Below are 27020 nucleotides of genomic sequence, written 5' to 3'. Positions count from 1 at the left end.
TTGGGGTGTGTCTGAGTGAATGCACAAGGAGCTGTCAACTAAGCCCAGCCAGGCGTGGATTGTAAGGCACAGAAAGATTTAAGTGCAGAGAAATGCTCACTTTCTAAAAGTGGCATTTCTAAAATAGTAATATTAAAACCAACTTCACCAGTCAGCAGGATTTTGTATCACCATTCTGGCCATTCTAAATATGACCTTCCTACTCATTTCAGATCAGCAGTTACAACTCCAACAATGTGTGAGGGCAGCCCCAATGTTAGCCTATGAAGGGAGCAGGCCTCACAGTAGTGTAAAAATGAATTTAGGAGTTTTACACTACCAGGACATGTAAACTACACGGGTACATGTCCTGCCTTTTACCCACACAGCACCCTGCCCTAGGGGTTAACTAGGGCACACCTTAGGGGTGACTTATAAGTAGAAAAAGGAGAGTTTTAAGCTTGGCAAGTACTTTTAAATGCCAAGTCGAAGTGGCAGAGAAACTGCACCCACAGGACTTGCAGTGGCAGGCCTGAGACGAGGTTAAGGGGCTACTTAAGTGGGTGGCACAATCAGTGCTGCAGGCCCACTAGTAGCATTTAATCTACAAGCCCTGGGCACATATAGTGCCTTCTACTAAGGACTTATAAATAAATTAGATAATCCAATTGGATATGATCCAAGGTTACCATTTTTAAAGGGAGAGAGCATATGCACTTTAGCACTGGTTAGCAGTGGTAAAGTGCACAGAGTCTAAAAACCAGCAAAAACAGTGTCCAAAAAGTAGAGGGAGGCAGGCAAAAAGTTAGGGGTGACCACCCTAAGGCTGTCAGGTCTAACATAAGACATGTGAGATCTATCAGTAAAATATCGGTTTAATTTGTTTTGAATATAAATTATTGATGTACAGCCGAGTAGTTTTTTTCCAGTCTTGTCCACTAAAATGTTTTAATGTTTATTTCTTCCGTTATGCTAAACACATTATCTATTGGAAGAACTCCGTTAATCTCGAACGTACCGCTTTGTGAATTGTTCACCTTTTCTTTTTAAAGGCATTCTTACTCAGAATCCTTTAATTTACTAGAGGGCACTCCCGTCGAGTAATTAATTAAAACCACTCAAAGGACACTGACACAGAGATATGAGCACCTTGACACCATGATCTTCTACCAAGTTGATTACCCGTATAAGTTGTCAGCAAAAGCGCATTTTTAAAGTGTCACCTCATTTGAATTACCTGTTTTTAAACTCACTCATAAAACCAAGAGCAGCAATTTATTGACTATATGAATGGTGAAGAAATGATCACTTATCTAGATACACATCCCTCAAGAAGATATCACATGTCAAGTCATGCATGGACAATGTGGACTGATGACACCTCCCTGCCTGTTTTAGACTCATGCAGCCGAAATTGTTTGCCAATTCTGACAAGGATGTGAGATAGTTATTCACTGTAAGAGATGAACTATTTCTAGCTAACCAGGCAGATATCGCACATGGCTAGAGAAGCGTAATGAACAATTAAATTCCATTAGTATGTGACAGGAATTCCCTGATGTACCTGAGCTGGTGGACGCAGGAGATTTGCTGCGCCTCGATGGTCCTGGACTCTTGGTGGCACTGCGGTGTGATCCTGTTGCAATTTTCGTGTAAGATGTTGATTTCACCACCCGACACTCTGGATGATAAGAAAATAAAAAAATTGAGTTTCTGGTTAGTGAAATCATCAGCAATATGCTTTATCAACTACATAAATATGTAACCAGGCACAGAGAAAACACACAGAGCCATCACGCATCAGCTACACGGGATGCCATGTCAAGAAACCACCTAATAATGTTAATGTTTGATATTTTCATATTGTCACATGCTGTCCCACTGTGTTGATCTTGCTGGTTATTATATTGCGTGGCTATTCTGCATCTGCAACGTTTATTACGTCATCTAGGAAAACAAACTTTCAACTGCCTTTAAGCCAACACAAGTTTTAATCAGATTTAGCTGCTGTTGTGAAGGAAAACAGCTTTAAGTTTTTAGCTTCACTTCAGTAGAAACGTACTTCGTGATCCACAGGATGTGACATTAGCACGCACAGTCCAGAAACCACGTTGACACATTCCCTTTTTACCGCCAAATGTACCTGTAAAAACACTCTCCATGTTCATTTTTTTGTTCTAAATATTTTATTGTCATTTTTAATGAGGAGGAGTCATACAGAAAAGAAAGGAAACACGTAGTAAAACAGGGGTTGATACAAACGAGTACAAATGTCACGACGTACGCAAATTGAATATATAGGAAACATAGGGCCTGATTTAGAGTTTGGCGGATGGGGTACTCCGTCACATATAATATATATGGTGCTCCTTTCATAGGATATAAAGGGATCATACCACAGTGGACGGGATAGCCATCACTTTTGTGACAGAGTAACCCTATCCGCTAGGCTCTAAATCAGGCCCATAGTAATCAAATAAAAAACACTCTTGCACTGTTTGAAAAAACAGAGCATAATTAAGTCAGTGCAAGGAGATTATTTGTGAATAAGCATATGACAATGACATTAGGAATAAGAATTTAGAGGAATCAGGAATTATTAAAATATATGTGGTGTTAAAGATTGCAAATAATTCTGGTGAAGTGTCTAAATAATATATGTGTAGCACACATGTCATAGTAAATGTAAACTAAATAGAGGGTGAGAAAAAGGAATATGGGGGAGGGAGGGGTAGTGAGGTGGGGGAGAATCATCTGATAAAGAAAAAAAGTATTATGTTTTAAAAAAATAATCAGGGGTTGTGATAAAATATTAGGGATCAATTGCTTTCCCTTTATGAGGATTGATTGTGAATAAAGAGATCTAGCGTTTCTCATATGCGCTGTGAAATTACAGGATAACCTCTATTGAGAGATTAAGTTACATGTGCACACCTTAGATATTTAACCCAAGCCCACCAAGTATGGAATGATACTTTATTATTGGATTTCCAATATATTGGGATTACGGCAATAGTGAGTAGAAGTCAAATAAGGTGAGGTCCGAAATAGGAAGATCAATAGGAGGGTCTGCAAAATGTAGGCCCAGGATAAGAAGTGGATAGGTTAGTGGGATGTGGGACTTGGAGCTTTTGCATAATTGGGAAGAGTTGTCCTGCCAGTAGTAGGACAGGTTTGGACAAGAAAAGAACGTACCTTCTTCATCACCAGATGACGAATCGCACAAACAACATGGAGTCCTTAAATTTTAATTTTAAAACTTTAGCCCAATAGAGGGAATGAGCAAAGAAGAATTTAGTTTGGGATAGTGAAGGGATTAGTATGTTCTGGATTAAGTTTAGGCCTATTTTGGGCCAGGTCTCTTCACCTGGCAGCGTTATCTCTTTGGAGAGGAAATAAGACCATTTGTATGGTAGTGAGGGAGTGATGAGTGATCATAGTATTAGTGAGTACTTTGTAGAATTTAGAGGCAGCAGGACCACCAGTAGTATCAGCTGAAGTTTCCGCAGTAGAGACGAATTGTGTAGCAGACCTAACTTAAATATGTTTGCTATGATTTGAAGGAATGCATAACAATCTGTATTTGAGAGGTCGTGTCTGTATTATAATTGAGCAAATGAGAATGGTTTGGTGTTGATATAAAGACATGATATAGTTAAGCTACCCTTTGATGCCCATATCGGAGCAATGGTTCATGAGTAAGGGGTTTGTCATTTTGTACTGTTCCATAAAGACGCAAAGACAGATTTGTGAATATTACCTGCCAGCTCTGTATCTAAGGTCAGTAAGGCAGAAATAGTGTCCTTAAATGTTTTCTTGGAGTGGCTGTAGGAATTGTGTGTTATCGTCAGGGTGGATAGTAATGAAAAAGTGTTAGAGATTGAGGATTCCACATCATGTCATACAGGTTTTTTACTGGGTTAGTTTCAAACCAACATTCTCCTTGGGCTCCCAAGTATGCAGTTTGATAAGTATGCCAATGCGGGAAGTTATAACCTCCTAATTTAGTAGGTGTTCTCAATTCTGTAATGCTAATCCAGGGTTTTTATTCTCCCAAAGGAAACTTGAAACACATTTATCAACTTAGAGACAAAATCTTGGGAAAGAGCACAGGAAGCATACGTGATAGAAAGTTAATCAGAGGTGATAGCATCACTTTGACAGTTTCAAGCCTGCCCCACTGTGAGATAAACCTGGGTGACCATGCAGTCAGCAGGTCCTTTAGTCTATATAAAGTTTTGTTTTCATTGAAAATTATAGATTTGGAGATGTTGTTACAGAACCATATTGCAAGATATTTAATTGAAGATTTACATTTAAATTTGGAGGAGACAACAATCGAATAGTTGCAGCAGACGTTCAGGGGAACAATCTCAGTTTTGTCTCTGTTCAGGGAGTAGCCAGAGAAGTATGAAAAATGATCAGTAACATTTAAAATCTCTGTGATGCATGTGAGGGAGATTCTGTAGATATCCAAATGTCATCCGCATATGATGCTGTTTTATATGGGATAGCTCTCAATACGATGCCGGGGATATAAGATTAATCATACACCATTACTAGGGGAGGATCCATGGTGAGGGGAAATAATAAAGGCGATAGAGGACAGCCTTGGTGAGTTCCTTATTGTAGTGTAAAGGATTGTGATAGGGCACCAGTAACCCTGTTTCTAGCCAAAGGTTATGAATATAGGGCCATGGGCATCATGATAAACTTTTCCCCTAGGTCGTGTCTTGATAGAACAGCCTCAATGTATGACCATGAGACTTTGTTGAACGCCTTCTCTGCATCTAAGGCTATAATAGCCGCCAGAGAGGAGAGTGGGTTCGAGTTTTTCTCAACGATATGGGAGAAGAGACGAATGTTGTCACTAGCCAAACATCCCTTAATAAAGCTAATTGGATAGAGTGGACTAATTTGGGAATCAGGGGTGCAAAGGGGATTGGCAAGAATTTGTAATCTTTGCTTCAATGTTTATGAGGGAAAAGGGATAGGTCTAAAGCTTTTCAAATCTGAATAGTTGTTTCCATTTTTGAGTATAACCAATATAGTGGCTTCAGAGGCAGACACTGAGACAGAGTCAGAAGTTGAAAAATACGAAACAGCAAAGTTTAGTGTGTCGATAATTGTATGTGAAAAGGTTTTATAAATATCAATTGGGATACCATCTGCACCTGGTGCCTCACCAGATGGAATATTATTAAGGACAATGGTAATCTCTTCTCTAGTGATTGGATCAGATAGTGACATTTGTTTGCTATTCAATATTTGTTTAATTGGTAAAGTGCGTAGAAATTCTAAGCAGGCGCTTTGAGGGCGTTGACAGAGGGGGTGTATAACTTTGCGTAGAAGCGTTGAAATATCTTAACTATCCCATCTGTTGATGTTTATATCCTAATCTTTTCATCTTTAATAGATTGCATAAGGTTAGAGTTGGGTTTGAATTTCAAGTAGACTGTCAGAGATTTTCCGGCTTTAATCAAATAGAACACATTTTTTCCCTTTTGAGCATGTATTCATAGATGTTCACGCTTACTGATTATGGTATTTGTTAGAAATGGGGTCTCTAGTTGGCAGTCAGTTCACACCCTGTCCAAGTATGGACCCTCACTCTAGTCAGAGTAAGGAAGATACACAGCTTAGATAACCCCAGCTCACACCCTTGGTAGCTTGGCACAAGCAGTCAGGCTTATGTCAGAGTAGTGTGATGTATTTGTGCATAAACACACAGTAACACTGCGAAAATACGACAAAAGGACTCCACACAAATTTGGGAAAATAGCCAATATTTATCTGAAGCAAACAAGACCAAAACGACAAACATCCAACATACACAAGTAAAGCTTACAATTTTAAAGTAAAAAGAGTCTCTATCCATAAGAATCAATGGATGCCTTGTTTTACCACAACATACCAGGAATGCATCAAAAATAAAGCCACAGGGACGAGCGTATGTCGTAAAAGCAAGCGATGCATTGATTCCTTACTCCCAAGTGAAGCAGTGTGTTGATTCTGTCTCTGCCAGGTAAGCGATGCAGCAATTCTTTCCTCACAGGGAAGGGATGCGTCGATCTCCAGACAAGCAGCTGGCAATACATCAATTTCTGCAGCTGTGAGGCAGGTGCTCTGTCGATTTTATAGCTGCGATGTGCGTGCCATGCCGATTTTTCTGCCGCTCGGCTCTGGTGCCCGGATCTTCACTCATATTCTGCCTGTTTCTCCATCCAGGGGCCCAGGGACTGGATGCGGCACCATTTGGCAAATCAGAGGGTCTCAACAAGAGAGCCCAGGTGCTGGCAGATGAAGTCTTTGATGTTCCTGAGACTTTCTAACAGGAAGCAGGCTCAGTCAAAGCTCTTGGAGAAACTTCACAAGCAGGATACACAGCAAAGTCCAGTACTTGGCCTCTCTAAGGCAGAAGCAGCAACTGTAAGCCAACCCAGCAAAGCACACACAGCAAACGAGCAGTACTCCTCCTCACAGCTCCTCAGCTCTTCTCCTTCCTCTTGATCCAGAAGTGTTCTAAAGCTGTGGGGTCAGCAGTCCAATATGTATATTCATTTATGCCTTTGAAGTAGGCAAACTTCAAAGGAAAGTGTTTGTAGTGCCCAAAACCCTGCCTTTTCCTTGCCCTACCCCAGCCTAGGGAGTTGGAGACTGTATTGTGTGAGGTCAGGCACAGCCCTTGCAAGTGCAGGTGTCAGCTCCTTCCTCCCACTCTAGCCCAGAAGACTCATCCGGATATGCAGGACCCACCTCAGGTCCCTTTGTGTCACTGTCTAGTGGAAATTCATAAGCAGTCCAACTGTCAGTCTGACCCAGATGTGGATTCAGCAGCCAAGCAGAGGCACAGGATGGTTAAGCAAGAAAATGCCCACTTTCAAAAATGGGATTTTCAAACTCACAATCTAAAAAACAACTTTACCAAAATATGTATTTTTAAATTGTGAGTTCAGTGACTGCAATCTCAAATCCCTACCTGCTCCTAATGGGAAACTGCACTTAAACGACATTTCAAGGCAATTCTCATGTTACCCTATGGGAAAGACAGTTCTTACAATAGTGAAAAATGAATTTAGCAATATTTCACTATCAGGACATGTAAAACACACCAGTACACGTCTTACCTTTTAAATACACTGTGCCCTGCCCATGGGGCTGCCCTGGGCCTACCTTAGGCGTGACTTACATGTAGTAAAAGGGAAGGTTTGCACCTGGCAAGTGAGTACACTTGCCAGGTCAAACTGGCAGCAGGTGTGAGACAGGTTTACAGGGCTACTGATGTGGACAGCACAATTAGTGCTGCAGGCCCACTAGTAGCATATGATTTACAGGCCCTGGGCACACATGGTGCACTTTATTAGTGATTTACCAGTAAATCAAATATGCCAATCGTGGATAAAACAATCACCAATCCAATTTACACGGCGAGCACTGGCACTTTAGCACTGGTCAGCAGTGGCAAAAGTGCCCAGAGTCCTAAAACCAGCAAAACAGATCAGAAAAAATCTGAGAAAGAAGGCAATATTTTGTGAGTAACCCTGCAAAAGGACCAATTCCACCAGTGTTGAACTCATATTAAAAATGTTTTAGAGTTGTCATTATAGAAGGATCATTGGTTCTTTAGATTCAATTTCAGATGTTAATGGGTGGCTTATGGCTTGACCCCTAAAGTGACACTTCAGGGAGTTCCAAAGAGTTACTGGGGAGGATACATAATCTTTATTTGTCTGGATGAAGGCGATACGGCTGTTTATGGAGTACCTCAATCATGTCAGAATCTTCCAAAAATGCCTATATTCATATGGCAGACTGTTGAAGAGAAATTGAGATGGCTGCATGTTGGTGATTGTGATGGGTTCTATGGAGATCGAACAGGTGAACTGGAGAAGAGAGGGGTAGACTAAGACGTAGTCAATTCTGGAAAAAATATTGTGTGGAGAGGAGAAAAATGTGAAATCATTGCCAGTGGGGTTGTGAAGTCTCCAGACATCTGAGGGTTTATTAGATGCACAAAGGGCATGTAGTACTGTGAGAGATTTGGGGGTTCTGTATTTAAAGGCAAATTGTCTATATAAAAGGGGGTCTATAGGGAGGTTAAAGTCGCCACTGAGAATAATCTTTGCATTTGGAGGGAGAAGTGAGAGTTTGGCGGATAGATTGTTCCAGAATTTGGTGTCGTCTATAGTGGGAGCATGAACGTTCACTGCACATAGTTCTGTTGTGTTGTTCTATAAGGGAGTTATTAGCCATCTGCCATTGTTATCTCGTTTTGATGATATAATCAAAAGACCAGAATTCTTGGAGATCACTGTAATAACACCATTTTTGGGGGAAATTGCATCAGAACAAGCAACGTCTGACACCTATCCTGTGCATAGAGAAAGAGCCTCTTTATATACTACTTTGATTTCTTGTAAGAAGACCAAGTCACTCATGAGAGAGTGGCAATAATCAATACATTTCCTATGTTTCACAGGGTGGAGACACTTAGGCCCATATTTATACTTTTTTAGTGCCGCTTTTTGATGCAAAAACAGCGCAAACTTACAAAATACAATTGTATTTTGCAAGTTTGTGCCGTTTTTGCGTAAAAAAATTACGCAAATGCAGCGTTAAAAAAGTATAAATATGTGCCTTAGCGTTAAGGGAGCCCTCTTTAAGTACAGTGATGTTTTGAGCAGTCATTCATGTGTTGGAGGTCCATAATGAGTACAATATCATTGGAGGCCATCAAGTTTGATACAGCCAATGGGAATATGCAGGAACCGCATGGTTCTGGGTAGGGGAGGAGCAACAGTTCAGGCGCAGAACTTAAGAGAAAAATAGGGGTCATGGAGAAAACAATTTCTCCGAGAAATCTCAAAAAGATGAGGCGTGGAGTACAGTGCAGTGTGTATCACTTACAAGAGACAACTAGTAGAACAGTAAGGAGTGTATGAGTAAATCATTCAAAGGTTTAATACACTGAACTTGTCTGCAAAAACTAATACAATAGGTACCTGGAAGTATATGAACCATAAACAACAGTCTAAATATACCATATTGGGAGTAAGAAACTCTTTTGCAAATACATCGGTGATCCGGGGCATCTTAGTTTCCATTCTGTCATGGGTGGTATATCCAGATGAATTACTTGAAGTATTAGATTAAGCCATGAATAAACATTGACTGGTGTGCCATAATAGTGGTAGTAAGATGCTACTAAACATTGAAGGTTATGAACCACATTGTGAAAAATTATAGGTATCATAAACAAATTATGAGGTATCATCAAGCATTCAATATAACACTTTATGTCCCATAGTATAACCCAAGAAATAAGATTTGGGATATAGCATAAAAAACTAGAGATCTGGCTAGAGATCTAGCTGGTGTCTGCACAAGGTGGCAGCTCCCTCTTAAGCTCTCTTGAACCAGCCGCATAGTTAACCCAATTTTCTGACACTGTACTGCCTGCCTCTGTTTTCAAGCAGGGGGCTGTGCCTCGAAATGCCGGTGCACCCTTTCTGAGACAGGCCGGGACTCTGGAGCCATTGAGAGGCTGGCCTGCTGACCCGCCCTGGGACCCACTCTGGTTAAAATATGGCAACGCCCGCCTCCCTTCTTGGAGTACGAACACATAACTGATGTCTGGACCTGACTAAGGATCTCTCGACCCCCACAAAGATGTGTACCATCTTGTGACTGTGCCCTCCGCGGTATCATTGATGCAGTGAGCCTTTGAACGGTTTCTTGCACTCTTCTCATTTCTCCAGCTCTGTGTGATTGATCACCTCCGATTATACGATCCTTGCAGGCCCGACGGGTGGTCCTTACGGCCTTCGGAGACTTGACCTATGCAGGGCTCCTGCTTGCTCAGAGTGATCAGATTGATTGGGTCACTCAGATTGGTTCTCTCGTGAAACCTCCCCGGGCTGACTACAGTTAACCTCAGGGAGCTGGGAAAACTGTCCAAGGCATGAGGAATGGTCGTGGGAATTTAAAACTGGCCTCCATGGACTTGAGCCCACTAGGGAAATTCCTGTTGAAATATAAGGCCTGTCTGACTCCAAGAGTCATCATATACATCATTCAGGGGTCACAGCTAAAATCCCTAGCTTCCCTCTTGTGACCCCTGGCTCTGTGTCTGTGACCCCTGGCCTCCAAGATGGCAAGATCCATGCCAAGAACCCAGGGGCATTGGAGTTCTGCTCTCCCTTGTTTTCTTGCTGGTTTTTATTATACTTACAGTGAATAACAGTCTATTCACCATTCGTGTAATAAAACGTGGAGCACAATGGGAGCTGAAATGGAACCTTTACAGTCAGCCTTAAGTAAATGTATGTATGTGTGCTTGCAGGTGAGAGTATGTTTGTGAGAGAGAGCTTGTGCATGTGTGATCATGCATGTCTGCTTACATTTGTGCATGACTGAAAGTCAGTGAGAATCTGTGACCAACAATGAGTGACAGTGAAGTTGAGCGTCAGTGAGTATGAGTAAGACAGAGTGAATCACAATCAGCTGAAGCAAGTGAAATAATGAAAGAGTAAGAATGAGTATAAGGGAAAGTTATCAAGTGTAGGGGAGGCTCCTCTGCTAAGTAGGATGGAGCGTCGCCCCACTGGATTGTGGGGAAAGAAAAAATAAAATGATAATAACGCTAAGTTATTGCCATTTTATTTTTCCTGGGAGAAGGGTTAGGGGTGGGCTGGAGGGAGGGTGCCAGAGGTGTGGTATGTGCACTAAAAAGGGAGCGTGTATGTTTGGCCGGCTATGTTGGGCCGGCCAAACAGACATGAACACTTTGCATGTTCTCTACTCGTCTGTATTGCAGAGCCGAGTGGAGAACATGCCCAGGCTCCCACTCCCAGTCTGAGAGGCGAAGCAGGCCGCTCAGACCAATCACAACGCTGCTGTCATGCTGGTGAGAGCAACGTCGTGATTTGCTGGGAGCCTGTGTGCAAACAGGAAGAGGACGAGAACGGAGGGGAGACAAACGTGTCTCCCCCACAGGTAAGAGTTTGTTTTTGATTTTGCCCCCCCTCACTCCGCCACCCCCGTTGAGTGGCAGCTGCCACTGTCAAGTGTGAGAATACGTTTAAGAATAAGTGAGTGACAGTGAATGAGCATAAGTGAGTGAGAATGAGTGAATCGAAGTGAGTGAGACTTAGCAAGTGGGAATAAGACTAAAAGTGAGCAAACATAAAAGAGTGACAGTACAAGTGAATGTGAGTGAGTGTGAATGAGTGAGTCAGTAAACGAGAATAAGAGAGGCTGAATAAGAATGCAGACGTGTTAGAGTGAGTGCAAATGAGTGTAAGTATGAATGGGTGAGTGTAAACATTATTGCGAGTGCAGGCAAATGAGTGGGAGCGAGTGAATAAGCATGAGTTCAAAAGAGTGAGTGAGAATATGTTAGAAATTGGGTTTCTGGTTGACAGAGGTTTGCATTCTGATCAAGCAAGAACCACAATCCTAGTCAGGGTAAGTCACAAACAAATTCTAAATTAACCATTGCTCACCCTCTGCCAGCTTGGCACAGAGTAGTCAGGCTTAACTTAAGAGGTAACATGTAAAGTATTTGTGCAGCACTTCATACAGTAAAAGAGTGAAAACTTCTACAAAAAGATAACACACCTGGTTGGAAAAATAGAAGTTATTTAAAAAAAAAAAATGACCAGAATGATGAAAATCGAACATAGAACTTAAGTTATGATTTTTTAAAGCCTAAACTGTAAAATAGTATGTAGAAGCGAGAAGGACCAATCAGGGAAATCTGGTTGCGCCGGACGAGACCAAAGTTAAAAGTTAAGGCCAACCAGGATTGGACGTAGGCCGGATACAGTTACCAAGTGAGGCCAGATGAACATAAGTACCTTAATTCTGGTTGCGTCAGCGATGAAGATATATGGTGCAGCAGAAACAATGCACCGGTTTTGATCCCCACAGCGATACATCAAAATTCAACTACAGCAGTGGTGATGCATTGGAGCTGAGATTTGATAGAGTTTGGGTGCAAGTGGCGGACACATTAGCGTCAAGATGATGCATTGATTCATCAACGTGGTCATCAAGGTTGTCATCGATGGGGAAGCTGGGGCCTTGCACCGACGGAAATGTTGCAGTGCTGGTTCCGAAAGCGATGTACACAATGATGGAGATGTGTTGGTTCTGTCCACACAAAGATAGAGGTGCAGTTGTTCTGCTGGAACAAGCACCTTGGGCATCACTTCCAAGGGTCCAGGACTGGGGTAGCCCCACTTGGCAAGGCAGACTCACAGATGGCAGAACCCAGGTGCAGAAGTAGGTTGGTTGGAAGTCTTTAATGTCCCTGAGGCTTTGGATCAGGAGACCAGTCAGCTGGCCCTTTGAGTCACGCTGGGTTCAAGTGATGCAGGTCAAGTTCTTCTCATCCAGTCAGGGAAACAGCAGAGAAGTACCGAAAGGCAGGAGTCCAGCAGAGTGCCAGTGTTTCAGCAGCAAAGCAGTCCTTCTTCCAGAATGAGTAGTCACAGGTGCAGAAGTGTAGTGAGTTGGTGTTGTCAGAGTATTTATACCCACTTTGGCCTTTGAAGTAGGGGAGATGTCAACTTCAAGGACATTTCACAGATGCCTTGCACTCCCTGTCCTGGCTCCAGACTAACTATGAAGGGTATGCGGCCCTTTTCGTGGGGACAGGACACATCCTTTTCAGGTGTAAGTAAGGCTGTGTCCAGCTCCTCCCTCTCATCCTGTCCAGGATGGCCCATCAAGTCATATCTAAGCTCCCATTGTGTGTGACTGTCTAGTGGAATACACAAAGCCCAATTGCCAACTACACCCAGTCATGTTACCAGAGGCAGGCTGTGGGCAGCAAATGCTTAAGGCAAGAAAATGTCAACTTTCTAAAAGTGGCATTTTCAGAATTTCTATTTAAAATCTGACTTCACCAGAAGTTAGGAATTTAAATTTTGATTCTAGCGATACCAAACTTGAAAGGGGTTATCTCTTCCCATGTGGAAATTACACTTATAAAGTGTAATAAGTCAATTTTAATGTTTATCTATGAGAGTGATAGGCCTTGCAGTGGTGAAAAACAGACTTAAGAGTTTTTTGCCACCAGGACATGTAAAACTAAAAGGTATATGTCCCTCTTTGGAGGTACATTTCACCCTACCCTTTGGGCTGTCGAAAAACTACTCTAGGAATGTCATATGTGTTAAACAGGAAGGTTTGGACCTGGCAAGGTCGAAATGACAGTTCAAACCTTCTCACACAGGCTATGCAATGGCAGGCCTGAGACATGCTTATAGGGCTACTTAAGTGGGTGGCACACTAGGAGCATTTAATGTAGCATTTCATTTACAGGCTTTTGACACAGGTACTTTACTAGGGACTTATAAGTAAGTTAAATATGCCAACTGGGTATATGCCAATGTTAACATGCTTTAGAGAAAGAGGACAAGCAGTGTAGCCCTGGTTAGTAGAAGTAAAATGCAAAGAATCCTAAGGCCAGCAAAAGCAAAGTCAGCAAAAACAGGAGATCTGGAGGCAATAAGTTAGGGGTAAACCATACCAAGGATGCCAGGTCTAACAAGTTTGAAGTTATTGGCTGTTAGGATCGTAATCCTTCCTGGGAGGCAGAGTCACGATATTTGGCCTGTAGGGACTTCACTTCTGCTTCCATGGCTTATTTTCTTACTCTCTACCTACAGCAGATCTTGCAGTGCCGGATTCCTTCGTAAGCATCCCTCAGAGGTAGGCCTTATGTTCCACCCAGAGCTGTTGTTTGGAGTAAGTGGTGGGTTCACTGAGAGCTAGGAAGTCATTAAAGAGTGAAAGGAGCTTATTTGTTCCTCTGATGTTTTAAGTCTAAGGGGGTCATTCTGACCCTGGCGGTCGGTGATAAAGCGGCGGCCAATCCGCCAACAGGCCGGCGGTCAAAAAAATGCAATTCTGACCCTGGCGGGAACCGCCAACACAGCCCGCCGCATTAACACTCCGACCGCCACGGCGGAACAAACAAACAGCGTGGCGGTCACCGCCAACAGCCAGGCGGCAGACAATGTACCGCCCACCCTATCACGACCCACCAATCCGCCACCTTTTCCGGGGCGGGAGCCCCGCCGATAAAAACACGGCGGAAACAGACATTTTCAATGGAAAACGCTCACCTCGAGACACTCCACGCGGAATCCGGACAGCATGGAACCCGAATTGAACATCATACCTGCTCTCGTCTACCTGCTCATCTACCACGAGTACGAATTCCGGCGCAGACGTCAACGGTGAGTACTGCACCTACGACACACGGGAGGGGGGAGGAAGAAAGGTTACGGGCATACACATATGCGACCCCCCCACCCCCCGCATATGTACACACCAATGCAGAGCAGGAAGTCACAGTGACACCACACAAAGACCCTTTAAAAATACAATGACACAACCAAATTTGGAATACATTTTCATGTACAAAAAAAGCACCTGGAAATAATTGAGCAACCGTGTAAAATATTTACAAAAACCAAAAAGATATACACATCAGTGTATCACTGAAGTAACAAGTCCTGCACATCCTACGAATCTAACATGTCCGTGGGCCAAGGTTCTGCGAAACAAGGGCAAAGCCCACACACGAGACCTGAGTCCTTTGGAGAGAACACTGCAGGGGCATCTGATGTCAAAACTACAGTCACCTCAGGGGGAAGGGAAGGGGGGGCCACCACAGCCACATGAGTCCACGACGCCAGATCCACGAGGAGCCACCATGCCCACTGTACCATCCTGGGGAGTGCAAAGCCACAGTCTCTCAATGTCTCTACAGTGGGTGGATTGCCCACTGGACCATCCTGGGGAGTGCAAAGCCACAGTCTCTCAAGTCTCTGCAGTGGGTGGGTTGCCCACTGTACCATCCTGGGGAGTGCAAAGCCACAGTCTCTCAATGTCTCTACAGTGGGTGGGTTGCCCACTGTACCATCCTGGGGAGTGCAAAGCCACAGTCTCTCAATGTCTCTACAGTGGGTGGGTTGCCCACTGTACCATCCTGGGGAGTGCAAAGCCACAGTCTCTCAATGTCTCTACAGTGGGTGGGTTGCCCACTGTACCATCCTGGGGAGTGCAAAGCCACAGTCTCTCAGGTGGATTACAGAGTCCACTGGTCAAGGAGGAGGCATGGTGGGCACAGTGAACCATAAACAGTGCCTGAGACGGCGGGACCCAGCGCAGCGGTGCATGACATGGCGCTGTCCAGTGGAGCGGTGCTTGAGAGGAAGGGCCCAGCGGAGCGGTGCTTGAGAGGAAGGGCCCAGCGGAGCGGTGCTTGACAGGAAGGGCCCAGCGGAGCAGTGCTTGAGACGGCGGGGCCCTGTTCAGCGGTACCTGTCTTCACGGCGGGGCCCTGTTCAGCGGTGCTCTTCTGCACGGCGGGGCCCTGTTCAGCGGTACCTGTCTTCACGGCGGGGCCCTGTTCAGCGGTACCTGTCTTCACGGCGGGGCCCTGTTCAGCGGTGCTTTTCTGCACGGCGGGGCCCTGTTCAGCGGTACCTGTCTTCACGGCGGGGCCCTGTTCAGCGGTACCTGTCTTCACGGCGGGCCCTGTTCAGCGGTACCTATCTTCACGGCGGGGCCCTGTTCAGCGGTACCTGTCTTCACGGCGGGGCCCTGTTCAGCGGTGCTCTTCTGCACGGCGGGGCCCTGTTCAGCGGTGCTCTTCTGCACGGCGGGGCCCTGTTCAGCAGTACCTCTCTTCACGGCGGGGCCCTGTTCAGCGGTGCTCTTCTGCACGGCGGGGCCCTGTTCAGCGATGCTCTTGCAGTATGTCAAGGGAGTCATACCTGGCCTGGACACCCTGCTCACTCGCCCTCCGACCGTGCTGTGTCAGGCCCCTTCTGGGAGTGAGTCCTGGGCCCTTTGGTGTCGTCCCTTGCAGCCGGGATGGGGCTTGTGGGGCCCTCCTGCTCCGCGCTCCTGGTGGTTGTCCTCTCCGCCCTGCTGTCCTTCCGCTCCTTAGATGGGGCTCTCGGGCCCTTGCCTCCCCTGGCTGCTGTGGCCGGTGAAGTGGCCGGAGTCACCTCCTTGGGGGCAGCCGTCTCTGTCCGCTCACGGCGGCCCTTCAATTTCCGGGTCCTCTTGCCTGGGGGGGGGCTGGCTGTCCCCTTGCTGCTCACCGAAGTGTTACTGCCGCCAAAGGGTGGACTCCACATGCCATGCACCACTTGCACTGTAGAAGTTGGGCTGGTGGTGGCTGAGGTGCCCTTGGGACTTTTCCCAGTTGGAGGGGGTGGGTCGGGGGAGGGAAAGAGGTCAAAACTGGAGAGGTAATTTTTCTTGGGACCAAGGTAAGGGGTAGGAGTAGTGGTGAGAGAAGTGGAGGAAGAGGATGTGGTTGTATGAGAGCCAGGTGTGCTGTCCTTGGGTGCAGGTGACTGGGACGTAGGCTGTGGTGAGGTGGTTGGCTGTTGTTTGGGTGTCTGCCTGCGTTTATGTGTCTTGGAAGAGGGGATGACAGACACAGTGGGAGAGGACACAGGGGACGTGTAAATGCCAGTGGGGGTGGTGACTGCAGGTGTGCGGACTGTAGTGGAGGGTTTGCTGGTGGTGGAAGAACTGGCTGATGTTGGGGTGCATGCAGGTGTGAGTGTAGACGTCACAGGGAGGGAGGAGGGAGACGAGGAGGATGGGGACACAGAGGTGGTAGTGACTGTTGATATGTCTGCATCTGTGTGTTGCTTGGGTGAATGCTTGTGTTTTCTGTGGTGCTTATGTTTGGATGAGCTGGCCTTGGGTGTTGAGGTGTGTGCAGGCTGGTCTGATGGTGTGGATGGGATAGGTTGAGGTACAGGAGACAGAGAAAGGGTGGAGGCAGATAGAAGAGGGAGACTGGAGACAGGGACAATGGCTGCCGTCAGTGCTGAGGCCAGAGCAGTGAACGCTCGTTGATGGGCAGCCTGACCCGAGTGAATGCCCTCCAGGTAGGCATTGCTCCGATGCACCTCCCTCTCCACCCCCTGGATGGCATTCAGAAGGGTAGTCTGCCCAACAATGACCGTCCTCACCAGGTCAATGAGCTCCGCACTGAGGGCAGCAGGGGTAACAGAGGCAGGGGCTGAGGTGCCTGGGTCGAAGGAGATGCGCGCCTTCCTGGCCGAGCGGCCACGGAGCGAAGACTGAGGGGCTGCTGGGAGGGCGGTGCTGGTGCGCTGGGTGGCGGCTGTACCTGTTGTTGCGGGGGGCACAGATGGTGCCGCCACCGCTAGGGACCTCCCAAACGAGGACGTGTCCGTGTCGCTGGTGTCTCCACCGGCCCCCGTTGTGGTGCTCCCCTCGCCCTCCGGATCACTGGTGCCCTCGGTGTCTGTGTCAGTGCCCACCGGGGCCTGGTGACCTGCAGCTCCCTCCTGCTCCGACGCCAAATCTCCTCCGCCTGATGATGCTAAAACACAAGAAGACAAAGATTTAGGGTGGGGGGAGAAATGATACAAAGTTGAGTGCATGCCTTAGCAATACCCTTTGCGGAGAGGACAGACACAGGTGCCTCGTGCACTAAGTCGCGAACTTGGGGTACACTACTCAGTACTTCTGTCTAGGCAAACAGGTCTAGGGACAACACACGCGCACATGTGTGATGCTGGAGCATGGGTAGCTGCACTTGGCACCCTACAGAGGTGGGGGGCGGGGGCACAGGGCCATGCCTAAGGGAGCGGACTACACTACAGAGAGCGCCCTGGCCTAATGTCACCCACAGCCCTCCTCCCCCACCCAGACGCCTCCAATGCGCATACAGATAGGAGAATGTGCGGATACTCACCCCCTTGTGTCTGCTGTGCTGTCCTCAAGCGCCCATCCAAATTAGGGTAGGCCACCGCCAGGATCCGGGACATCAGGGGGGTCATGGTGCGACTGGCACCCCTCCTAGGTCGGGAGGCCATCCCCAGCAGTGTTTCTGCGGTCTTCCTCGTTCCGCGGCGGATGTCCTCCCACCTCTTGCGGCAGTGGGTGCCCCGTCTGTTGTAGACCCCCAAGTTCTGGACTTCCTTGGCGATGGCACGCCAAATATCGATTTTCTGGTGGGCGCTCACCTGTTTGACATGTACAGGGTGGGAAAGAGAAACCGTCACATATCTGCATGTTTGGAGTACATGCCCCCCCCTCCCCAACCTTGTCATGGTTCCCATTCTCTCATCTGTCGTGCGTTGCACTCCTCATTCCCTCCACACCCCACCAACTTACATCCCCCCCCCTCCACACAGGCATAACCCATTCAATGTGCACTGAGTGTACTCACCTGTTGGTCTGGAGGACCGTAGAGTAGCGCATACTGGGGGAGGACCCCGTCCACGAGCTTCTCCAACTCTTCTGAACTGAAGGCGGGGGCCCTTTCACCAGTAGCAGCAGCCATTGTCACTTCCAGACCGAGTTCACAGCAGCACTTGCAGTATAGGTCCTCTCCTGTGGATGATCAGGTCTCGAATGATTGAGCAGATAGAAAATGGCGGTCACGCCCGCGGCGGTGCGTACCGCGGCGGTGCGTCCCGCGACCGCCGGCGCACATCGTCATTGGCTCCTGAAACCCATAGGCTTCAATGTTAACCAATGCGTCTTCGCACAGCGGTCTTCGACCGCCTACCGCCACGGTGTGCCCCGCCAGCGCAGTGACCTCACATCCCATTGTCCCACTTCACAGGTCAGGCATCGGCCATTTCAAGGGCCCACATGGCTTAATTTCTAATGCGTCACACAGGCCTAGGCCTTGCAATGGCACACATACAAACATATCAAACCATACATTTACCTGTACTGTGCAAGCTGTGTTGTACGTACCTGTGAGTGGATTGACTCTGTACTCCATATTCTCCTTCCTAGGCACCGTCCGCTGGGACTAGCGATGAGAAGGAGGAATCCTCGCGTGTACCGGCCGCTGGTGGACCTGTCCACAATGGAAGAACGCAACATAATACTACGATACCGACTTGACCGAGCCTCCATCCATGAACTGTGTGCCCAGCTGGAGCCAGCCCTGATGTCCCCCATCCGCCAACCCACAGGAATTCCCCCTCTAGTGCAGGTTCTGTCTGTCCTCCATTTCTTTGCAACTGGCTCATTCCAGACAACAGTGGCCATGTCATCTGGGATGTCTCAGCCTATGTTTTCCAAGATCTTATCCAGAGTGTTGTCTGCCCTGATGAAACTCATGCAGAGCTACATCATTTTCCCAGAGGAGGGTGATTTGCCTACAGTGAAAGCTGATTTCTATGCCCTTGGACACATCCCCAACATCATTGGTGCAATTGATGGGACCCATGTGGCTTTAGTCCCCCCAAATGACGATGAACAGGTGTACAGGAACAGGAAGAATTACCATTCAATGAATATCCAGGTGGTCTGTTTGGCTGACCAGTACATCTCCCATGTAAATGCCAAGTTCCCCGGGTCAGTGCACGACGCGTATGTTATGCGAAATAGCAGCATCCCCTATGTGATGGACCAGCTACAGAGACAGCGTGTGTGGCTAATAGGTGACTCTGGTTACCCCAACCTGCCGTGGCTATTGACCCCAGTGAGGAATCCCAGGACCAGGGCAGAGGAACGGTACAATGAGGCCCATGGGCGTACTAGGAGGGTGATTGAGCGAACCTTTGGGCTCCTGAAGGCCAGGTTTAGGTGCCTGCATATGACAGGTGGATCCCTAATGTACTCACCAAAGAAGGTGTGCCATATCATCGTGGCGTGCTGTATGCTCCACAACCTGGCTTTGCGACGCCAGGTGCCTTTCCTGCAGGAGGATGGTCCAGATGGTGGTGTTGTAGAAGCCGTGGAGCCTGTGGAGAGTGAAGAGGAGGAAGACTCTGAGGACGACACAGACAATAGGGACAGAGTGATACAACAGTATTTCCAGTAACACACAGGTAAGAATCACCCACGCCATTTCACAATTGCTTATAGCCTCCTGCATCTGTACTTTCTGTAGTTCCCCACAGATGTTTTTCATTAATGTTTGCCTTTCCCTTCCCTTCTCAGTGCTGTCTGACTCAGTACCTGACTTCTGCTTGGTTCGCCCATGAAATACAGCGTATTGACATTGGTATGTTGTCATGACTAATTGACAGAACAGAAATTGAACAGTAATATGTAATACATTTGTTAATAATACAGCATGACTCAAAACAGATTTGTGTGCAAAATGTGATTTATTTACAGTGCTAGATATCGGTACATGTGATTCTAAGGGTGATGGGTGGGGGTGGAGGAATATCCATGGCAGAGTCCAGTTCTCAGTCTCACAGGTGCATTGTCCTTTTGCCTGTGGAAGGATGGAGCATAGGCAGTTCATGGTTGGACAGGGTGGCAATGTGGGACAGTGGGAAGACTTGAGGGGGTATGTCCTGCTGGCGGGGGTCTTGACATCCTACTCTGTCTTTTTTTTTGGTCTCAGGCTCCTCTTACGGGGTGGTTGTTCTTCAGCAGGAGGTGGGGTTCTGGGGGGCTGTCGAGGTGTTGGGACCTCCTGTCCACTAGCGCCGGCGGAGGTGGTAGGCTGTTCCTGGTCCGGGCTAGTGACAGGGGCCCTGTGTGGTGCACCATGGTCCCGCAACGCGTCCTCTATCCTGTTGAGGGCCAGGACGATGGTCCCCATTGCGGTCCCGATGATTCTCAGCTCCTCCCTGAACCCCATGTAGCGTTCCTCCTGCTGTGCCTGGATCTCAGTGAACCTGGCCAGTACCGTCGCCATCGTTTCTTGGGAGTGGTGGTATGCCCCCATGAGGGTGGTGAGGGCCTCTTGGAGAGTGGGTTCCCTGGGCCTCTCCTCCCCCCCCTGTCGCACAGCAGCCCTCCGAGCTGCCCGGTTTCCCCCGGCCTCTGTCCCCTGGACGGTGTGCCCGCTACCACTGCCCCCAGGTCCCTGTTGTTGTTGGGGTGTTGGGTTAGCCTGGGTGCCCTGTAGTGGCAGACACACCGCTGATTGAGCTGTCCTAGAGACAGAGGCATGGGCCCGCTGGGTGGGAGCTGTGCTGGTGTTGGCAGAGGGGGTCGGGTCTGGTGTGGCCTGTGGCTGCCTGAGGGGAACCGACTGCCCAGAGGTCCACGATGGTCCGGGCTGGTCATCAGGTTCACTGTCGACAGAGCTGCTATCCTCAGTGTGGGCCTGTTCCGGTGGTGGGATGGACACTTCTGGATCCTCCTGGCTGGTGTGTTGTCGTTCGGGTCCTGCACGGGGTAAGAGAGTTTGGTTATTGTTTCTGTGTGTGCAATAGTGTGCGTGTTATGGGTGCCCTTGTCCCCCAGTGCAGGCATTCCCTTGAGGGAGGTGTTGTGAGGGTAGTTAGTGGGGGGGGGGGGGGGGGTTAGTGCAGTGGTCATGCTTAGGTGATGGGTGCCCATGATTTGTGTTGGCATGCAGGAGTTGGTGTTGGGATGGGTGGGTTGTGCTGGTGAGACATTGTCAGGGAGGATGTGTGCTGGGGGGTCGGGGGTGAGGGTGGGGGTGTGGGTTGGCATGCTGGTGGGGTGGGGGGGATATAGTAGTTGAGATTGGACTTACCAGAGTCCATTCCTCCGGCTACTCCTGCGAGGCCCTGAGGATGCAGGATGTTCAAGACCTCTTGCTCCCACGATGTGAATTCGGGAGGGGTGGGTGGGGGTCCGCCGCCAGTCTTCTGGACCGCGATGTTGTGCCTGGAGACCATCGATCGGACCTTCCCCCGTAGGTCGTTCCATCTTTTGCGGATGTCCTCCCTATTCCTGGGATGCTGTCCCACCGCGTTGACCCTGTCCACGATCCGCTGCCATAGCTCCGCCTTCCTGGCTATACTGGTGTGCTGCACCTGCGAGCCGAAGAGCTGGGGTTCCACTCTTAGGATTTCCTCCACCATGACCCGGAGTTCTTGGTCCGAAAAGCGTGGGTGCCTTTGGGGTGCCATGGGGTGGTGTGGGTGAGGTGTGGGGTGGTGTATGTGATGATAAGTATGTTGGTGAGTGGTGCTTTGTGCTACTATGTGGTGTGTGTGATGGTGTAGTGTGCCTCAGTGTGTCTTGCTATGGATTGTCTGCTGTGTCTCTCTCTCCTTCTCTCAGTAATTATGGTCGCAGGGGTTTGTGGGTGATGTGGGTGTGTGTTTTATAGTTGGTTGATTGTGTGGGAGTGGTGTGTGTATGTGTATCAGGTGTGTGTATTTCAAATTGTCCAATGTGGCTGTGTTTTGGTGCTGTGTGTGTATTCTGACCGCGGGGGTGTGTAGCGCCAATGGAATACCGCGTTTGAATGACCGCCGTGTGGATTCGTGGGTCGTAATGGCATGGGCGTATTTCTGTTGGCGTGACGGTGGAGGTTTGATCATCTCCAGTTTCTCGCTGCCCGCTGATGTGGCGGGCTGCAGTGGAGGACGGATTTTTGGAGGTTTGGCCGTTGTGGGTCAGAATGACCGTGGCGGTTAACCGCGGCCGCGGCGGTGTTATGGCGGTCTTCTGACCGGCGGTAAGGGCCTTTTACCGCCGAGGTCAGAATGACCCCCTAAGTGTGTCCAGCCTCTATGTCCGAGGTTTTGGGGCATTATCTGAAGAGTCAGGGTCATAAGGACTGGCACATGATCAGAAATGGCGCTAACCCTGATTTCACATCTCTGCAGCTTCACTAGTGTCACTGTGTCTGTTAAAAAGAAGTCAAGTCCAGAATCAGAGCTGTGCGCTGGCGATAGACAGGTGTAATCCTGTATGGTTCAATGAAGCAGGCACCAGATGTCATGTGGAGAGTGGTCCAGCAGAGGATGGTGTAGAACAGCTGTCATTATCATGTCGGGTATCAGGTTGGCCGTTTTGTCCAGAATAGGATTGATGGCCATGTTCGAATGAGGTCAGAATTCAGCCAGTGCACAATTGAGGGCAGAAAACCATTCTCTTTTGTATCCCGTTGGGGCATAGATAGAAATAAGAACCAATTTCTGGTCCACAATCTTGATGCTGGCAAAGACATTTCAGCCTGCGCTTTCCAACCACCTCTTCTGTATTTGCACTATTCAACAGTAAAACCACACCATTCTTCCTTGGAGTGCACAAAGGTGCCGACATCCAATTAGGTGAATCATATGATCCAAAGGCAAAGATAAACCTGCCCACCCATTCTCACATGAGTTTGGCAGATTCTGCAGCATTAAGGTGGCTATCCTGACTCAAGACACCATTGAGTCTTTATTGATCTCAAGAAGGTTAAAGTATTTTGCATTTAATGAAGTGGGTCATACCACTCATGCTAAGGACTAGATCCGCAGATCAGCGGAATGAGATCGGGCCATGTTTCTGCAGCAAAGATAGGCAGGTCCCAAATAGGGATAAAGGGGGAGAGAAATGATATCTAGGATGATACAAATGCCCTGAGTGTCTGAGAACTATTTGAGAAAGAATCCCAAGCCCTAAGATAAGGCAAACCAGTAAACCTTCATTCATGTAGTATCGGCAGCTGGAAAGAGTGTTTCTTCCCAATGGAGAAGCCATGTTACAAGAATCCAACATAGTCATAGAAGGGTCAGATGAGGGGGAATTCACTTGCAGTGAGTTATAGAGCAATCAAGAGAGCTCGTCATTTGCTGCTTCAGCACAATTTATCCTGGTCTGTACGGCTAGAATCCTGCCTCCTATCCCTGGTCACTTCTGTTCTGTGTCCGAGCATGTCAGAAGTGACATACATGGCTGGGATAGTGGGAGGCTGGGAGGTTTCCAGGCCTAGGTGTTGTGTCTCCAGGTCTTCCCATCATGGCTCCAGATTTGCTGGATCACAGAATTCAGTAGTCTTGTCACTGAGATTAACAGTCATAATCTCTAGATCCAGGAGCCCAAATCTCAGATCCAATTTTGTAAGTGAGGGCAACAGGGTCAGAAACTTCTTTTGGAGGATGTGACTTTCATAAGACAAGTCATCAAAGAAGGGAATCTTACCACCTTCAAAGAGGTAAGGACCATGTTTTCTGGCTTCAAAAAGAGTTTGTAGAAACTGAAGGATGCTGATGATGATCGGGCGCACTGTAAATCTAGCTGAAGCTGTATGCACCATGGTCCTGTGGGCGTGTTGAAATTCCAAGCAAGAGGAAAAGGATAAGCCCACACCGTTCTTATCAAAGTATGAAAGAAATGTAGAACATCCTACATTTCCTCCGTCCCAGTAAAACCAAAGATGTGTATAATTTTTTCTATGACTGCAGCCTTCCAATTCCATAAGCCGCTTTTGGGCATTCCACAGTTCAGTTATGCAGGTCATAGTCTCTTGCACCTTGAGGTCAAGTTTATCCACTCTGCAATCCATAGCGCCTAGCGATGTCGCATCTGGGTCATTTCATCCTTAAGTGCCTTAAATCCCTGTTTGTATCTGTAATGGACTGCTGCACCATAGCAATCAATGTTTGAATGTTTTTCAATTCCGCCATGATAGAGGCTAGAGTCACACTCAATGTTTCCATGGCAGGGGAAGTTTGCAGTGCTGGTTTGGGCTGTGTGGCCTTTTTGAAAGTAAGTTGGCAGGCAATTTTGTTGGCAATTGTTTTTAGGAGCAACTAGACATATGGATGGGGACACAGATTGAGGGTCTCAGGGCTTTTAGCAGCACTAGTTGCCGGATAACACTAGTTGGCATAAGCATATTGGTAGGCTGGGAAATAGTGTGTCCAGAAAAGTAGCAGCAGGTGAGTTGCTAAATCTAGGACAGGATGCAGGATCGGGTGGGTGCCCGTTATGAGGGCCATGTGAGAAGGAGGAATGAGGATGGGCATGGCTGACAACCACGCAGCAGCCTAATCTAAGATGGCACAGTGGATACTGCACTACAAGAGCTACTACAGTGAAGTAGGCAAGGTGACTGATTGGAAAGCTCTTATCTCAGTGTATTCACTGGCCATACTGCTATTTCGTCAGTGAGTCAGCTTTATCTAGCAGGAAATTGGCAGTTGCATGAGGTGGCATGCCACCAATGTTGTGGGTGGAAGCACTCACACCTTCCAGGCAGTGGACAAAGAGGGAGACATTCTCCGGTCATGATGCTGTTTGCTGGTATCTAGTCTGAGGAGCTCGGAGCAAGGCACGCCATATGGGCAGACTCAGAACCAAGGCCGTCACACGATGCACGTGTAGCACTGCTTATCACTCCAGCACTTAAAGAACCTCATAGGTTACCAGTAGCATTAAAGAATAAAGTTGAAACATCTGTGCTCATTCTACAGATCACACAAGGGTATCACCCAGAGTACCTTCTGAAGCTGCCTCTGAATACTTATGCATGAAATTAAGCAAACCTTATCACGCAACAAATCAGTTGAATCAGAACATTTTAGGAGGCAAAACAACTTGCATCATGGGTGCATAATTCTGGAAGTTTCTAAGTGCAGAAATAAGAAACCAAACAATTCTGAGATCCAGGGCCAGATTGGGGAACAAAAAGCAACCCTGGAAAAAATGCTTAAATCATCCCTGCTCTCTTCCTCTTCTTGCAGTTCTTACTTTTTCCATCTAACTATTCTTTCTCTCTAGTTCTTTCTCTCCTCTCTCTCACACCTCTCCTCTTTAATCACTTGTTTTCTAATACCCTCTGTTGAAAAATGGGTTATTGGTAAGGGCAGGTAGGTACCTACACTTAGCAGTAGGCCACTAACCTCCACTTAGCTCCAGTTAGGTCTCAGTAAATTAAACCCAGCTCAACCCTTGGTAGCTTGGCAACGAGCGACAAGACTTAACTTAGGAGATAGAGTGTAAAGCATTCAAATATCAAAAAACAGTAATTAAATAAAACACAGGAAACAGTTAAAAATCAAAAATCTATTTATAAAAATAGATTATATTTTTATCTTTAAAATGACACAAAAACTAATAAAATCGGATAAGGGGAACCAGAGATATGAATTTTTAAAGAATTATTGTTTTCTAGCACCTAGAAACAAAAAGCACCAATCTGGTCATCTGGTCGCACCTCGACCGGGGCAAAGTCAAAGTTTAAGGCCGACCGCGATGGAGCCCTGCTCGGCTACAGCCTTCGGGAGGCCTCGTTCAAAAGTTTACCTTAGGACTTAGTCATTTTTCTGAAGATTTTCTTCAGCGGGATGAACCTGCCAGTCCAATCCGACCTCTTGGAACTCTTCCTCGGATACGCGTCGCGGGAGCCCTCGTGGAGATTTTTACCTTCGGACTTAGTCGTTTTTTCGAGGTGAAAATCCTTCGACCGGGGCAAACCTGGATCTTGATCCGATGTACTTGGAGCCCTCCTCGGATACGCTGGCTGGGAGGACCCAGTCAACTTCCTACATTCGGACTTAGGCCCTCATCATGGAGGGCAGAGGAAGCACCGCCAACAGGCTGGCGGTGCTTCCCGGGCCATTCTGACCGCGGCGGTAAGGCCGCGGTCAGAATAGGGGAACCGGCGGTTTCCCGCCGGTTTTCCCTTGGCCCAGGGAATCCTCCATGGCGGCGCTGCTTGCAGCGCCGCCATGGGGATTCCGACCCCCTTCCCGCCAGCCTGTTCCTGGCAGTTTACACCGCCAGGAAGAGGCTGGCGGGAACAGGTGTCGTGGGGCCCCTGGGGGCCCCTGCACTGCCCATGCCACTGGCATGGGCAGTGCAGGGGCCCCATAACAGGGCCTAATAGGGCTCCACAAAGATTTTCACTGTCTGCTTAGCAGACAGTGAAAATCGCGACGGGTGCCACTGCACCCGTCGCACCCCTGCAAATCCGCCAGCTCCATTCGGAGCCGGCTTCCTCTTTGCAGGGGCTTTCCCGCTGGGCCGGCGGGTGATCTTTTGGAGATCGCCCGCCGGCCCAGCGGGAAAGTTGAAATGACCCCAGCGGTAATTTGACCGCGGTGTGGTCTTTGGGCGGTTTCCGCCCGGCGGGCAGTGCCCGCCGGGGTCGGAATGACCCCCTTAGTCTCTTTTTTGGAGATTTTCTTCACCGGGACGAACCTGCAAGTCAGGCAGGGTTGTGGTTGAGGCAAGCCGGCTAGACTTGCCTTTGGCGGGTCGGTCTCTCTATGGAGCTTTTTTTCCAAAAGTTCTCCAAAGCTTCTGGATCTTCCTCCAGATGATCCTTTAAGGTTCTTTTTGGGGTCCACAGA

At 47.9% G+C, this 27020-nt stretch overlaps 1 protein-coding gene across 2 annotated transcripts in view; it reads right to left on the bottom strand.

The window, feature by feature from the left end:
* Nucleotides 1–27020, bottom strand: part of DCLK1 (doublecortin like kinase 1) — a 1081753-nt gene that overhangs the window by 449598 nt on the left and 605135 nt on the right. For both annotated transcript variants that reach the window (XM_069205533.1, XM_069205532.1), the window contains exon 5: nucleotides 1544–1660. In XM_069205533.1, coding sequence (XP_069061634.1) covers nucleotides 1544–1660 — 117 coding nt within the window. The remainder of the gene's footprint in view (nucleotides 1–1543; nucleotides 1661–27020) is intronic.

Source organism: Pleurodeles waltl, chromosome 8, assembly GCF_031143425.1.
Source record: "Pleurodeles waltl isolate 20211129_DDA chromosome 8, aPleWal1.hap1.20221129, whole genome shotgun sequence".
In the NCBI taxonomy this organism is placed as follows: domain Eukaryota; kingdom Metazoa; phylum Chordata; class Amphibia; order Caudata; family Salamandridae; genus Pleurodeles; species Pleurodeles waltl.
The sequence above is the reverse complement of the archived record's forward strand: the minus strand, read 5'-3'. Positions and strand labels throughout refer to the sequence as shown.